The 17,612-nt window shown below is 39.5% G+C and overlaps 1 protein-coding gene across 1 annotated transcript in view; it reads left to right on the top strand.

Annotated features, from left to right (window-relative positions):
* mdga2a (MAM domain containing glycosylphosphatidylinositol anchor 2a) overlaps nt 1–17,612 on the top strand; it is a 131,138-nt gene that overhangs the window by 105,252 nt on the left and 8,274 nt on the right. The window contains exons 11-13 of the mRNA XM_044375625.1: nt 2,874–3,051; nt 9,764–9,784; nt 11,938–12,093. Of these exons, the coding sequence (XP_044231560.1) occupies nt 2,874–3,051; nt 9,764–9,784; nt 11,938–12,093 (355 nt within the window). The remainder of the gene's footprint in view (nt 1–2,873; nt 3,052–9,763; nt 9,785–11,937; nt 12,094–17,612) is intronic.

Raw genomic sequence — 17,612 nt, 5'->3', positions numbered from 1 at the left:
AAATCTTGAATTTACATGTTTTTTCTATCTTTTACTGTTTTTGAGATATTAGAGTGTGAGTTTTAAAGTCTTTTCTTGCTCCTCCTGTGGTTTTATAATGAGTGTGTATTGCGGAATGTTTCACAGCACTGAGGGAGTGACATCACCAGGAGCAGTTGGAGAGGAGGATTTTAGAGTACGCTTCTTGTGAAATATCCTCATAAATCCCATGACTTTGGCCAAATCTTACATTAAAAATCATATTTTTGTAGGAAATTGGGTTGCGAATCCATTGATACAGGTTTGAAAGTGGTCAGACTTATAGTTTAGACATCAGAAGCCTGTTTGACACAAAGTTCATGCCCATAGATTGCCTCCCCATTGGTTTACATTGTAAGGGTGATGTGGCGCTGCAACTTTCAGGACTTATAAAATCCAAACTGTTTGAGTTATTACAAAGTTTTTAACAACTTTTTTTTCAGCACAGTGTCATAAGTCATGTATTAAAGTTTGAAGCTGATACCATTAACGCCCTCAGGGGAGATAGCGTTTGTTTGGAGTCCAAAATTGGGGCAAAGTCTTATTTTGAAAGTGAGATTGCGGACTTCCTGTTGGATTTAGGTCAGGGGTGTCAGTGTATGATTTGTAGGTCTTGATGAGACAAATAATTGAGTTTTGGTTTGATCTCTCTACGACATTGCGGCCATTTTAGTTACATAGGTGGGGCTAGTGAGCACATTTTGGCACTTTAGGGCAAAATTTTTCACCAGACCTGATCTTCGTGCCAAATTTGGTGAGTTTTTGAGCATGTTTAAGGGGTCAAACTTAGGGTTTAAGTGGTGTAATAATAAAGAAAGAAACAAACACATGAAAAACAACAGGGTCCTCGTCCTTAGGCTGTTTTACAGTAGTCCTCTGCCTTTTGGGCTCGGTCCCTAATAACAGCCACTAAAAGTTGTCTACTATCAAACTGCAGCAGAGAGTCCAACAAATCTGTGAGCGTATATACCTGAGAGTCCTGCAGCGGCAGCCTGAGAGGCTCAGGCTTGTTGCCATGGCAACCAGCCTGTCTTCATTCATACTAGTCTGTATAAATGTGCTGCAGAAAAAGAGAGAGAGAGAGCAGGAAGAGAGTGCTGATGGGACAGAATATGATGAGAAGAAGAAGAAGAGGTGGAGAGAATGAGGACAAGAAAGAGGTGAGGGAAGAGGATGATGATGATGAAGAGAGACTCAAGGAAAGGAAGGAAGGAAGAGATGAGAGAGAGAGGTGAGATGTTAGTCAAAGAGAGAGGAAGAAGAGGACTGTATATTTAATACTATTTTTATTCTATTTAAACTCTTTTTAGTGCACAGATTGAAGGAACTGGTGGGTGTGATTGTACCTTATATGATTACATGTGACAAATAAACTTAATTGATCGATTGACATAGTGAATAAATGATGACGTACATGAATCATATGACTCAAACGTCACTGAAGAGCTGAAAACATCAGATCTGTGTGAAACTAACAGAAACGTCATGTTTCCATCATGTTTTCCATCGTTTGAGCTTTTAATGACGTCGTCTCGCTGTGTCTCTTCTCCTACAACAGTTTAACGGCACTGACTGGAGAATTAGCGCCACCTGCTGTTTATCCGCTAATATTCACACAACAGCAGTGGATGGAAACAAAATTTGCTCTGAATTTGGAAGGACATTTTTTGTGTTTTTAGTCTGTCAGTAAAAGTCAGTCTGAAGGCAGGTTAAAAGATGATTCTGATTTATTAAAATTTGGTCTTATTTTCATAGTTTCGTCCATCATTTCTGTCAGTAATAAGGAAATTGTTTTCACCAGTTTAATATCTGAGGTCTAGGAACACGCAGAGCTAGGAGGAGCTAAAAGAGGCCCAAAAGAGCTGCAGAGTTGGTGACAATATCTATATTTAAGTGTAAATTTGTTTTTATGTTATTTAGGTAATCATTTTCCTCTTCCTGCATGTTAATTTTCATTGTTATTTATGTCATCAGTTTGAAAAAAATAATAATAATAATATATTGATTCCCAATTCATTATACATACTGTAGGTGAATCCATCTTCATTTCTGACATCGTACTTAAAAATCATATCATAAGTATCGTAACTATTATTTGTTAAATTGAATGAAATTAATAAGGAAAAAATGGAGAAACAAAACCATAAACTGTCCACCTACCAACCCATGAAAAACAGTCAAAGTCAGTCAAATAAATGCACCAACTTTTGATTTTGATTTGAGAAAAAACAAAATGTTTTCTAATTTATTATATTCTGCAGGTTTTGAGAAAATGTGAGAATAAATAAAATATTGAAATGTATTTGTTAGATTTAGAAAACTATCTCAAACATCCAGTCCAATAATAGATTTTTCAGCAAACTAATTAAATAAGTATTACCACAGTAAATGTTCAAGCAATCTCCCAACTGTTAAGTTGAATGGTGTCAGTATCGTCTAACAGTTTATTATCATGAATTATGAAGATATGTATTCAATCTGCTCATTTGAGAAAATGAACGCAACTTTATTTTATCTTAATTGCTTGAAGAATCCCTAAAAAACGTTATAGTGGGATATATTATGTTATTATACTTTGTTATTTTGTGTTGTTATTGTAACAAATTCTGTTATTTTTTTTCTTTGGAAATAAAAACAATTGATTACAAAAAAAGACTTGGTTAAGATTTAAAGTTAGGTTATTGTTATTGTTTGCAGCTCCAAAGTATTAATGTGATTCATTGTTTGACCTCATGTGTGAAACTGCTTTTTTTTGTTTTTTTTGGTGTGTCAATAAAAAGATTTAATCAAAAAACAAAATGTAATTCAATGCATCGTCCTCATATGTGATAAAAACGAGTTTTTGTGTGTTTCAGATGGGTCAGTCTCGCTGGTGGGAGCAGGAGATTCCCATGGAGAGAAACATCCAGAAGGGGGAGCTGTTGACCCACAACCTGACCGAACTCATCAAACCTGAGTCCTACCTGGTCCGCCTCACACCCATCACCCGCTACGGAGAGGGCGACGCCACTGAACGCATCATCACATACAGCGGTATGTCGTCTTCATATCGTCGTATCCTGTTTTCTTCCAGTTGCAAGTCAGAGTCAAGTTCATTTAAAAGGATCTCACCTGTCTGTCCTGTTTCACTCAAAGTCAATACTTCCTGTTTATGTTTCACATTAAAAGCCTACCAGGACAGAGGAGAATTATGTTTGAGCTGCTGAAGGCTTTTAATGTGAAGTATCTGCAGAAATTGATTCAGGTGTTCCTAACCTTTTTTGTTCCATTTCCTGTTTTTCTATTAATATTGATTGTAACCCTTTAACCTAGTTTGCACACTAAAGCCCCTTTCACACATGCAATCTATCCCTGAAATGTTCAGGAACATTTCCTGCATGGGGTCATGTGTGAATGGGAGCAGGGATCAATATTCAGGGAAATCTGTACCGCCAGTTTCCCACCTCAAGACCCTTGCAAGGAAAATGCCGGTACAGCTGTGCTGTTAATGAAAGCAGTAACGTTGTAGGGAAAAGCACGTAAGGGGTTACTTTACATACAAGAATGCAAGAATTGCCTAAAACAACCTGTAAAGTTATTTAATCATTATTCATCTTGTTTGTCGTATTAAAAATTCCTTGCAGCCCGGCTGCAAACACAAGAACGGCAAAGTAGAAGCGACTGACATCAAACAGGAGCAGATCAGAAAACTGAGAGACTTCTTACTAAAAATATCAAATATACTTATAAAATAAATAAAGAAATCAACATCTGTCTCTGATGTCGTCCTGTTTCAAATAAAGCAGCTGAGGTAAATATGTGATATATTAATTACAATAATTGCTCATCCCAGAACGATTATGGATTTGTTTTATGATCCTAAACATATTTGATTATTTCATGCAGTGATGTTTGGTTTCTGTCTGTTTGCACACAAGCTGCTTCCCTGCTTCTCTTTATTTGGTATGAAACAGTAACAATAAACAAGACAATAAAAGAGATGCAAACTGTTGAGCTGCCTCAAAGAAATCCTGATGGGAATCCAAAAAAAAAAACAAAAATCACAACTGGAGAGAGATGTCAAAGTAAAGAACATTAAAAAACAGAGACAGAAGATGACAAACAGAGACAGTGAAAGCTCACAGCAGGAGGCGACGACATGCAAACAGAAACCAGGAGAAGAAGAAGATGAAGGAAACACTGTGAACATGAACTCCTCTGCTCTGTGATGTCGAGTTCTGAAGAGTGTCAGCGAACGCCTCGCCGCTCTCACCTCCTCCCGCTGATCGTCATATTGACTCCTCGCAGCAAACACAGCAGCGAGCGCTCGGAAGGTGAACGCGGTCACATGACCCTCTCCGCGGGTCAGAGCTAACATCTGTCACACGTCAGTAAACGAATTAAAAAACACAAAGAAAACACAGAAAAACTCCTCCTCCGACGGCACAACTGAATGAAATAAAGAATAAAATCAGCAGCGTTTAAGCTTCATCAGTTAACGCCACAGAAACACCAGCTCATAACACCGAGACGCAGAAGAAATACAGATAATAAAGAGCCGAGGTGAAACTAGATCTTCCAGATTAGAGGTGCGCCCGAATACAAATATATTATTTGGCAAAGCACAAATAGTGTTTTTTTTTACAAATATTTGTTTTTGGGAAGAAAAATAAACCACGTCAAGTACCGGCATGCAGGTCGGTGACATCACTATCTCAGTGTCTCTCCTCTGCTTCGCTGTGACGTCTATCAGCAGGTATTAACGAGGGGAGTCACATCCACCTGCTACATGATGCATATTTCCTAATTTGGACATCACTCCCAGAGATAAAGCTGAGCTACTGACACATGAACGAGCTTCATGAACACTTATTGTAACACTTTAATTTTCTAAAATTAAAAGTTTAATGAAAACAAAAACAGGATTTTTAAGCCTCTTTCTACTTTTATTCGAATACAAATACAAATAATTTTGCCGCCTCAACAAATACAGATACAAATACAAATACTGGGCTCTCTGCACATCCTTATTCCAGATACATTGACATTTGTACTAGTGGTGCGCCCGAATATAAATACGTTATTCGGCAAAGCACAAATAGTGCGTTTTTTTTTTTTACGAATATTTGTTTCAAACAAATATTTGTAAAAAATATTTGTTTTTGGGAAGAAAAATAAACCACATCAACTACCGGCATGCAGGTCGGTGACATCACTATCTCAGTGTCTCTCCTCTGCTCCGCTGTGACGTCTATCAGCAGGTATTAACGAGGGGAGTCACATCCACCTGCTACATGACGCATATTTCCTAATTTGGACATCACTCCCAGAGGTAAAGCTGAGCTACTACAGACTGAGCTACAAACTATTGATTCATTCAATCATTTGATATTTGTAAATCTAAAAAATGATGATGAGATTTCTGATGAAGGTTTAAAGGCCCATGTGATGATGTATTAACGATATGAGCACTAGAAACTGTGGGAGTGGAAATAGGTTACCCTAGTTCCACAACGACATGAGATTTATGAAACAGAATCATCGGTACGCACGGCTTTATAAATCCAACAAAAAGAACGCGTCTGCATATTTCTGTCTTTGTGCCTTCAAGACAGTTTTATGTATCTGGCACACATGAGATGTAAATCATCCAATCTAGAGCGAGCACGGACCGAAACCGTGAGCTCTAAAGCTGTCAGAGACACGAGCTGTCCGATCTACAGCGAGCAGAAATGTCTCTGAAACATGAAGCGTCCGGTCTGATCGGATGTTTTTCACTGTAACACGCTGGAGGAAAGTCTGAGCGTCTCCTGAAAACTGGATCTGTAGTTGATTCATCACTGAACTTTATCACCAACTAAATCTTATTCGTTTTTTACTCATATTAACATATATTTATAGATTAGTGTCCTGGATCCTGTTTGAGAGATGGCTGGAGCTGTTGGTATATCTGGAGGTGTGTGTGTGTGTGTGTGTGTGTGTGTGTGTGTGTCTGTCTGTGTGTGTAGCTTCCTGTTTTCACACTGTCCCAGATCTGTAGTGCAAACACTGGTGTTGCTAACACGCTGTGACATTACACACCACACCACCTCTGCTGCAGAGCGAAGCCGAGCCTGGAGGACACTAACACACACACACACACACACACACACACTAACACACACACACACACACACACACAGTCAAGATAATTTAAAGGATGAATTTTCTAATCCTTTTTAGATTGATTTCCTTCCTCCGGTCGTTTGTTTCAGTTCATTTCTATGAAAATCAGCCTGAAGAGAGAAAATCCATCATTGTCAGAGTTCAGGAAGATGCAGTTTTAGTTCTTAAAGTTATTCCACCGCTGTGAGCTCCAACATCAGCAGTAGGGATGTGCAGAGATCCCAGTATTTGTATTTGTATCTGTATTTGTTGAGGCAGCAAAATTATTTGTATTTGAATAAAAGTGGAAAGAGGCTTAAAAATCCTGTTTTTGTTTTTATTACGCTTTTAATTTTAGAAATTTAAAGTGTTACAATCAGTGTTCATGAAGTGTTCCCTTGGGAGTTCAGCTTTATCTCTGTTTAACACTCCCGACTCTGGGAGTGACGTCCAAATTAGGAAATGTGCGTCATGTAGCAGGTGGATGTGACTCTTATGAAGGAGGTCCTCACACCGGGTCTCTAACTGGAGTCAACAGATCATAGACGACTGCGCTGATTACTGAGCTGCTAAAACTTTACTCATCGCCTCATGCAGACAGACCTCTACCTAACACATATTTTTAACAATATTGTATGAAACAAATATTCGTAAAAAAAACCCCAGATTTGTGCTTTGCTGAATAACGTATTTGTATTCGGGCACCTAATCAGCAGTCATATGAAATCATCAGGATTTGTATTCAGTCATTTAAAACATGGAACATTTTCTTAAAAACACAAATTAATGCTAAAAAAAATGAAAGTAATGAGATAAAAACTTGAGTGATGCTGATTCAACGACAGATCAAACATGCCGACAGAAATCTGCATCATATTTATATTTATATAATATATGAATCCTGTTTGACTCATTTGCTACAATAATGTTCTTTAAACTAATATTTTTTTATTAATGTTTAACTGTTATTATGAACAGTTTGCAAACAGCTGATGATGTATCTACACATTAAGGCTTATTTTTACGTAACTGTTAAAATCTTTGTTTTTGAAATAACACAGAAATGTTTCCAGCGTATGAATACAGTTTGTTCCTCCTCTGCATACGAACAACGTCCAGCAGAAAACTAATTCATATGCCGAATAAATAAAAGTCACTTCACTTATCTGGAGGAAACATTTGATTAAGTCAATAAACAAATAAATAAACCAACAACAGAACGTGAAGTCGTTGTTTTCTTTTGATGTTGTTTGTTATGGATGATAAATTCTGATGAGGCAGTAAAACTGGTGTGTGTGTGTGTGTGTGTGTGTGTGTGTGTGTTAGTGTGTGTGTGTGTGCGTGTGTATGTTAGTGTGTGTGTGTGTGTGTATGTGTGTGTGTGTTAGTGTGTGTGTGTGTGCGTGTGTGTGTGTGTGTGTGTGTGTGTATGTTAGTGTGTGTTAGTGTGTGTTAGTGTGTGTGTGTGTGTATGTGTGTGTTAGTGTGTGTGTGTGTGTGTTAGTGTGCATGTGTGTGTGTGTGTTAGTGTGTGTGTGTGTGTGTTAGTGTGTGTGTGTGTGTGTTAGTGCTGTAGGCTGTTGTCTTCACACACAGCTGTTAAAGGTCATGAAGTCTCTGAAGTGAAACTGTAAATTAACATATTTGGAGGCTGTGAACTTGTTTTTCTTTTGCACTTCTGCAGGAACACCGCAGGTTTAGGTTTTCATGTTTCCATCCAAATGTAATATAAATGTAAACAAATGTAATTTTAATCAAATTTCCAGGAAAAAAACATCTAAAGAAAATGTGAATTATCCAGTCGGCGCCATTAAACCGTCACAGAAGAGTCAAAACTCAAACGATGCAAAACATGATGGAAATATGACGTTTCTGTTAGTTTCATGTTACTATATTATGTGTTAACAATATCATAATAACTATACAAACATACTGTAAATAATACCACATAATATAGTAATATAGTCCAAAAACAGTGTATTATGTATTGAGTATCCTTAACAAATAGCATTCTGGTTTTTTTTAGTTTTCTCAAAAAAGTGCATTTTTCTGATAGAAGAATAAACTCTGGATTTATGGAAAACTTCAAGTAGATTCTCAAATATGAAATGGGATCAAAGACGTTTTTCTATTAATTCAGAATTACTACAACATTGTAATAATCAAAGTTAGTGCTGTAAAATTGTCATTATTTATTTATTTATTATTTTAATTTATTGTATAATTTATTGTATGATGTATCACCAGGTGACACACTCACACACATTATTTATATATATCATTAAAAAAATGTATTGTCGTCATTACATGGGCTGTACAACATAAGTAGAATGTGTGAAATGCCACGATGACAATAAAATAAAGTATTTTAAAAAAAAAGTGCATTTTTCAGATCGCAGGTTTTGCTCTTCGGCCATCGATATGTAAATTCTACACAGCAGGTTCCAGCCAGGAGGTTTTGGCAGTGAGATGGTTTGTAGGCGGGATTAAAGATGGAGACCTGTCCAGTATACAGAGCTGTTCTATCAGCTCTACGTCGTCTTACACAGACTGCGTTACTGAGATATTTGAATCAGTTTCTCTCATGTGTGATAGTTGTGCTGCTGCCGAAGGATCAACACCACACTTATTCTGGCTCTGGTCCAGTACCAGGTCACTTCTGGTTTGACATATTTAATTGGTTTTTCCAAACCATATGAAATAAATATTCAGCCAGATTGTAATTTGGCAATATTTGGCTGCTCTGACAGGACGAGGGCCCTTCCCTCCCCACAAAAAGCAGACATGGTTGCAGCTAAAAAAAATGAATATAACTAACCTGGAAGTCTCCATCGTCTCCATGTTTCAGGATTTCTATTGCTGAGATGGAACAGATTCGTTTCAGTAAATGAAAAACCATTTCCTGAAGGCAGAGAAGCCGTTTTTGCTTGATAAGACCTAACTGTATAATTCATGACTCTGCCGCCGTGTTGTATCTTTAACTCACTTCATCCTGCATACTGACGGATGTTCTGGTCGTCTTGCCGGTGCTGCTGTCGACTGACAGCTGTGGACTAACGTTTGGAGTTCTGTCTGTTTGATTTTATAGTAAAACGTACGAACGAGGACGTCATCGTCTTCATGCACAGGTTGTTGTTAGTCAACCTACAGATGTATCAACTGTATATAAGTATGTATGTAAATGTAGAAACACAGTCAGACAGCACACAGAGGTCATCAATTAGTGCTGGTTGATAACGAGCTTGTTGCCAAGCGACGCAGCAGCTGTTCACACAGTCATGTTTCCAACAGCTGCACCGTGTGTGTGTGTGTGTGTGTGTGTGTGTGTGTGTGTGTGTGTGTGTGTGTGTGACATGTGGTGTAATTACCTTTCACTCTGAAAATCAGATTAAAAACAGCTGACTGAGTCAAACCGTCTGCTGAGTCTGAACTGTCGATGTTTCACTTTTCTGCTTCCTGTTTGAAACTGAAACAAATCTTCTGCTTCCTGTTTTATCATCTTCTCCTGTTTCTGTCCACCATCATAAAGGTTCTGCTCAAGTTCCAACCTGATCAACATGTTTCCTGTGGAGAACTGTTATTGATGATCTAACAAAGTTCTTGTTTTTTTGTCCCTCCGCAGCTCCTGTTAACCCACATCTCAGTAAGTACCGACCCGTCCACCTGCCGACACTCATTCACACTCTCACCTCACCTGTTCATCATTCAAATGTCACCTTATTTGGTTCATACATCCAGTATGTTCTCCAGTTTGGATTACCAGATGTGGGGAAAAAAACAACATTTAGCTTTTAATATATACATATTATATATATATATATAATATACTTTGCTGTCCCAGATCTCGTGCTCCTGTCTCTTTAAACTGTGTAGTCTCAGAGAGGCCGCTAGTTGGCGGTGTGACATCATGAAATTATTTTAAAATGACGGCCCAATATTACATTTATAAAACACTGATTTGCTGCCTTAATGCTGCTCTGTTTACATTTTTAACCCTTTCATGCATGAATTATGATAACCTCAGTCAAGCTAAGTGTTTTTATTCCTCTTTAGGCATGAAAAAAAATATTTGAACTTAGTGGACAGATGATTAATTGTCATTTTCTCCCAACTTAAAATCAATACTTGGAAATTTTAACAATTGTATTACTCTTTAGTTGTTACTTGATGTAACAAAATGTTATTTACCTGCAAGGGTCTGTTACTATAGAAGGATCGGCGAGATGTTCCTGAGCTGAGGAGCATTTCCAGCCGGCAGGCGGCCATCTTGGTTTTGAGAAATTTGTGTTGCGCTTACAAAGGCTGACCAGTGGATGGCAGCGTATGAGACGACACACTAGAGTCCACTGTGTTGGCTGATGTGCAACTATACCATTAAAACCCCCATGCATATATAAGAACAGCTGTCCGCTGTAGTGACCGCCACGCATGAAAGGGTTAATCAACATTAAAACTAAACATTTTTATATATACGTACGTGCAAATTTGTATAACATTCATACTGAACACATCAGCAAAACATTTCATCAGTATGACATCACTCACATGTCTATTTGTGGCAACTGAAGCATGATTAACATTTTTATGGTTCTGTTGAGGCGAAATATTGAAGCGTTGAAGCAGGAAGTGTTTACTTTTTAAAAATTAACAAAAATACAACCTTCTCTAATCTGAACCAAAGTTTTTTGTCCCTTCGATTCCTGCGCAGTAAAACTTCCTGAACTGAAAGAAAACATAATCCAGGAATTACGTTCATCCCGAACACAGTCGGCAGAACTAATCAGTCGTGTATAAATGTAGTTTTTACGTGGACCAGTTGGAGGCGTCAGATTGTCCCTCCTGGACCTGCTTGTAAATCTAGTTACTGTTGTCAGGATGGTGAAGTGGAGCAGGTGGACCCAAACACAAGAGACGGCAGGCAGGAGACGATGCAGAATATTTAACGGATTGATTCAAAAGTCACAGGAGACACAGGAACACTGACCATAAACACAGGAACAGATGACTCGACACAGACCGAACTGAAAACTGGACTATAAATACAACTAAACACAGGAAGTAAAGGTGACAAGACACAAGGAGAAAATATTTCAAAATAAAACAGGAACTAAAGTAAACAGACAACAGGTGACACAACACACGGGCAGACTGGGAGCAGGTAAACTGGGGAAGACACTGGGAGCAGGTTAACTGGAGAAGACACTGGGAGCAGATAAACTGGGGAAGACACTGGGAGCAGGTAAACTGGGATGCAGGGCTGGTGAGAGGAGGAGCACATAAACACAAGGGAAACACAGGAAAAACTAAAACCAGGCAACATAAATGCAACACTGAAAACTCAAGAGAACAAAAACACAAAGAGTCCAAAAATAACAGATAAAGTCCACACAGGACTGATAACTATTTATATTCTGGGTTTATTACTTTCTTTTTTTATTATTTACAAACTTTATACTTTTCACTGTGACTGAAAGAAACAAACAGTATTGATGAAGATATTATGAAGCAACACATGATGAAAACTCCTCCAGAACAGACGTTTCGCTCTGCTCAGGTTCAAACGGTGAATTTCCAGTTGAAGTTCTGTATTTGGTGTCTGATCAATAAAGTAACATAAAGATGATGTCATACTTTGTTCCAAGAAATAATCCTCACAAATCAACACGTTTTATTTACCAGCAGAGAGCTCTCATTGTACGGCTTTAACTTTAACAGTGAAGAGTTTAGTTCATCATATTTTATCGTGTTGATTCTGTTGTATAATTTTGTATATTTGTGTGTTTTCGTGTTTTTCAGGGGAGTTCCAGTGTGGTTTCGAGGACGAGGCGTTGTGTTTGTTCTCTCAGGACAAAACAGAAGAGTTTGATTGGACGCGTCACAGCGCCGCCACACGAGACACCAAATACACCCCGAACACCGGACCGAGCTCCGACCACACGGGCTCCAAGCAGGGTACACACGCACACACACACACACACGCACACACACGCACACACACACACACACACGCACACACACATACACACACACACACGCACGCACACACACACACACACACGCACACACACATACACACACACACACGCACGCACACACACACACACACGCACACACACACACACACACACACGCACACACACATACACACACACACACACACACACAAAGGCACGCACTCTGAAAGGGTAAATATGGCCTCAGTTTCTCATGATGATAATTACTGTGTTCATATCAGTATGATACCAGTTTAAACACACAATATGTAATTTCAGCCGCTCGGCGTCTCAATCAAAACAATAACAAAAGACGGAGTGTGATGATGGTGTGAAGTAGCAAGGGATCATGGGAGTTGTTGTCTTTGTTGTGGGATAGGATTACTCCAGTGTTCATCACTCAGGATGTTTTTACCAGCAGAGGTCTCCTCCTCTCCAGAAACAAACGTACACGCAGATTAAAATCGTTAAAATACTAATTAAAGCTGTTTCACTTAAAAAAATCAATATTTCTCTGACGATGTTTGGTGACCACCGGACTTCCTGGAGGGGCTGTTAGCCGAGCTGCTGCTAACGTTTGTCCAGTTTATTTCTCTGATAACTTAAGATCCAGACGTCCAATGACTAAAATCCTTCTTCCAGCTAAAAGATATAGTTAAAAACCACCTAAATGTATCATGAAAATGTGTCTTAAAACTGAATAAAAGTCCATTTATAACAGTTTGTGTGGAACAACCACAACGCCGATGTATTATCTTGTATGTGTGTAAGTTACTCTTTGGTAGACGCCATTGTAGCGGACAAACACAGCGCCGCCGTATGCATCTGGTGCGTGTTTACTCTTTGGTAGAGGAGGTATGACGTCACTGACAGGCGACCAAATGAAACGGTCCGTTACTTTGATTAAATTACAGATTTCTCTGAGTTTGAAAACTGTTGGAAACATTTGGGATAATGTAAGTACACAACTCAACAACATATATAACATAGGTCTAGTTGTTTTTACACATTTTAAGTCTATTCTCTGTGAACCCAACTGTGGGTTAACATCTGCATCACAATACCTACATAACACAACACATGTCAACAGCTGCAGTGAACTCTAACAGCTTCAAAGTAGGTCAAGTTCAGACTCGGCAGGTTCAACTCGGGAGTCCAAACTCTGGAGGACGAGTCCCAGTCAAACCATCATCTGCACTTCAACCAGCAGCTCAAACTCAACTCAAAGCTCCACTAACAGACTTTCTCTCAAGAAAAAATAACCTTATTAACAGAGAGATGCAGCTAATTATGTTCTATAAATATCCAAACTGTAGCTTAATAAAATAAAACAGACTGATCTGTTCATTTTAATTCATTTATATGTAGAGATATTGATGTAAATGTGATGATATCTATGAGTTCCACTGAAACAGTAACTGCAGTCCCAGCGTTACTCTGGGACTGAAACCTTTAACAGGCCTTCAGTGAGTTAATAAAGAAAAACACTTTACAGCAGCTTAAAAACTGCCAAAACTCTGATTTTTATTTATACATCTAAGTTTTTTGGGGGGAAGAAGAAGAGAGCAGACAGGAGACACGTTTACAGATCTGTCCTTCAGCAGCAGACGTCTCGTCTCCTTCACGGCGTCCTGCTCGCTCGCCGCGTCTCTCTCTGTGTGAGTTTTTTTATTTGTTGTGTTTTTTGTCGTCCTGCTGCCTGCAGCGCTGACAGCGGAGGCAGAGCTCCAGGGCTTAAAAGCTTGACAGCACACTCTGAATGTTAATCAGCAGTTCTGCACCGATGAGACGGGGATCGAACCGCCGCCGCCGATGCCGATGATGCGTGCCGTTCGGGACGGGCGTCGCCCACCCCGAACACGATAAGAAGCTGAGAATAAAAGCAGCGGCGGATCAGCCCGAGGAGCCGAGTCCTCCGCTGACTGAATGAGAGCAGGTTGATGGACACGCTGTTTGTTTCTACTGTACGACGCTCAGGGAGGATAAATGTGCTCAAAACTGACAGAAATAAACTCGTTTTACTGGGAGGAAAATATATAATAATACATGCACAAGTGGTTGAAAGTCTTCTTCTGTCCTATTTAAGGACTTTGGGTAATAATTTTATCATGTGCAAACTATTCTTATACATCATAAAATCTTAATGACAGATGTGTAGAGACAGAAATCCTGTTTGTCACTTTATGAGCATATTATTATGCTTTTATTAGACGCCGCCGGCGGAATGATGACAGGAAACGAGGACGAGAGAAAGAAGGATGGTTAGCACAGCGACGACTCATATTCACTTTATTTAATTACAACATTTATTTATAAGGACACAACACACATTAATCAGCATTTCTGTAAATGTGTCAGCGTTAACCAGCTGCAGTCCTGCAGAGAGACGCTCTGAAACCAGTAAAAACTACAAACAGAAGACAAACAGCAACAACATCCACCGTCCAAAACATCAAGACAACATCCAGAAAACACTGCAGTCATCTGTCCACACATGAAGAGACAAGATAAAATGTAAGATTTAGTGGCATCTAGCAGAGACCAACTGAATACTTTATACTTTCTACTCCTCCTGACAGCTTTAATTACGCTTCAGATTAAAGTTTTACATGAAATATAATGAAACTGCTTCTTTAAAGATTAAACTAGATGTTGTTTACAGTTGTTAACAACCAAAGAGACATTTTCCCTCTAAACTTCTCACATGGTTTCAAGTAGTTTGAGGCCCAAAGAGGTAAAATTCTCCAATATTTCAAAAAAAAGCAAAAATTAAAGATTAAAGTTGTGAAAATGAATCCAGATTTATGAATCAAAACTTTGTTTCTACCTGATGGATCATCTCAGATTATCTGCAGCTGCTGCAGCAGTAAGACGCTGCTAAAGCACCGACTCATCAGGATTAATAATTTACTTTGTTACATTTATTTAACATGTCAATCACAGCCTGATTTTCTGCTAAGCAAGTACTTTTACTTTAGTACTTTATGTAAATTTAGCTAATAATACTTATATACTTTTACTGAAGTAGGATTTAGATGCAGGACGTTTATGTGTAACCGAATATTTTTACATTGATACTTTTACTTAAGTAAAGGATGTGAATACTTCCTCCACCACTGCATACTGGTCTGCACCATAGACTATAAAAACATGGACGTAGTTACCGTGACGTCACTTGTTGGTTTCTGAAGAGCGGTTTTGAAGCTCAAAGTGAGCCGCTCCGGCCGTCGCCATCTTAGCAGTGCGTGACGCTGCCTAACTCCCAGCCAATCAAAAATGGGCAAAGAGGCGGGGCCTAACGGCTGAAACAAGCCACCTAGCGGCTGGCGGACCTGTCACTCAAAGCAGCCATGTCCTTCATTATGCAGAACTTTACGGTTTAATAAAATTTAAACGGGTGAGTTATAAACCCCCCCCCCCCCCCGTACAGTTGTCATGAAAGAGGAAATTAACTACAGAGACCAAAACCGTTGTTTGTACCAGACTGTAAACATGTTTATTTCTGCTGTAAAGTTGGACATTTTAACATGGGGGTCTATGATTGACTCGCTTTTGGAGCCTCAAGTGGTCGATCAAGGAACTGCAGTTTTTGGCTTCATTTTACAGCCCCAGAGGTTGCCGCTTGGTCTGAGAGACCACAGTGGAAGCTTGTAGCAGTCACCCATTAGTGGGACTTGCTATCATTTCTCTGTCTCCCCGTTCTGAATTCAGATAGTTGCATGTCTGGGTTGATTGGAGGGTTTATGCAGATCACCTGTGTGCAGAGTGGGAGGACCGGCTGCCAGCTGGTGACTGAGAGCAGCTGGGTTCATTCCCCTCTCGACCAATCGGGATGTAATGACGCCCTTTTTCTGAGGTTTAAGAGAGGAGAGAAACTGCACGCCGTGGTCACTCTGTTCCTTCCTCCACTGGCTGCAGATCTCATTTAAAAAGATTGTCAGACAGAAACTCTGGTCTGTTCAGACCCTTTGGTGTCTTCTTTCTGGTGTTAGGGACCTTAACACCACATAACCCAAGTGTCCTGCATTGGTTTTTTAGTGCCCCACGATAGCCTGAACACCTGCAGGCTTTATTTTTTATACACATTAAAGAGGCATTTGTTTCTCCTTATCAAAGAGGTATTATTTCATAGAGGGGACGTGTCCCATTGTGCAACACCGTAGGGGTTTTACTCCAAAGCAAGTTCAACATATCCAGACTTTCTTTGTGTGTTCTGGCTCTACAAACCCTGAATTCCCGATCAGAGATAAGTGGTTTCATGACGGTGGTTATGAACTTTCTTTGTTAACTCAGGCTTTCTGCTTCAGGCTCTGTGTGCGTCCCCATAAAAGGGGGCGTTTGGCGTCATTTGACTCTTTTCCAGCACAAAATGGACCAATCATGAGCCGCCTGCTTCAGTCAGGAGGAACAGATCATTATAACGGAGAGATATGAAGAATATAAACACATTATCACAGCAAAAAGCAGCACGGTTGCTGCAAATAAGGCGAGAGAGGAACGCTGGCAGAAAACTGCTGATGTAAATTCAAAATTTATCGCCGATTTAAGCCGAAACTCGGAACATAACCTGCTGCAGACCAGGTTAAGTTTGCAGTATAAGTTACCATGGTGATGTAGCAGGTTAACAGATAGTTACCATGGTGATGTAGCAGGTTAACAGAGAGTTACCATGGTGATGTAGCAGGTTAAAAGAGAGTTACCATGGTGATGTAGCAGGTTAACAGATAGTTACCATGGTGATGTAGCAGGTTAAAAGAGAGTTACCATGGTGATGTAGCAGGTTAAAAGAGAGTTGCCATGGTGATGTAGCAGGTTAAAAGAGAGTTACCATGGTGATGTAGCAGGTTAACAGATAGTTACCATGGTGATGTAGCAGGTTAAAAGAGAGTTACCATGGTGATGTAGCAGGTTAACAGATAGTTACCATGGTGATGTAGCAGGTTAAAAGAGAGTTACCATGGTGATGTAGCAGGTTAACAGATAGTTACCATGGTGATGTAGCAGGTTAACACAGACACCTTCGTGACATGGAACGCCCTGCAGGCTCGACACACCTCGCTAACCCACTAATCTCGCTTCGTAGTTCACCCTCTTGTGAGGTTTCTCTAAGTGAATATTATTTGTTTTTTTAATTTCTTCATGCAGCTGGTTTTCCGACTTCTTACAGAACATCTGTGTTCAAGGGGAATCAGTGCCGCCACAAGCTTGTGTGTGTTTTCACTCTTGACCGTTTTAATTGTACATCAGAACTGAGTGTCTGCAGTCTTGTGTTTTGTGAAATCAAGTATCTGAAGGCAGTTTGAGCTAAAATGCTTCCATCAGAGTCAAAACTAAAGACGTCAGTCAGAAACAGACAGACGGAGTTAAGACCTCCAACATGGCTGCCTGAGGGCGACTTCATCACTGGAACGATCTCTGCTGAAGTGTCACATTCTCCGGTGCGGTTTTGGCATTTCTCCCTCCGAACAGACGGAGGAA

This window comes from Thunnus albacares, chromosome 15 (assembly GCF_914725855.1).
Source record: "Thunnus albacares chromosome 15, fThuAlb1.1, whole genome shotgun sequence".
Classification (NCBI taxonomy): domain Eukaryota; kingdom Metazoa; phylum Chordata; class Actinopteri; order Scombriformes; family Scombridae; genus Thunnus; species Thunnus albacares.
The sequence above is the reverse complement of the archived record's forward strand: the minus strand, read 5'-3'. Positions and strand labels throughout refer to the sequence as shown.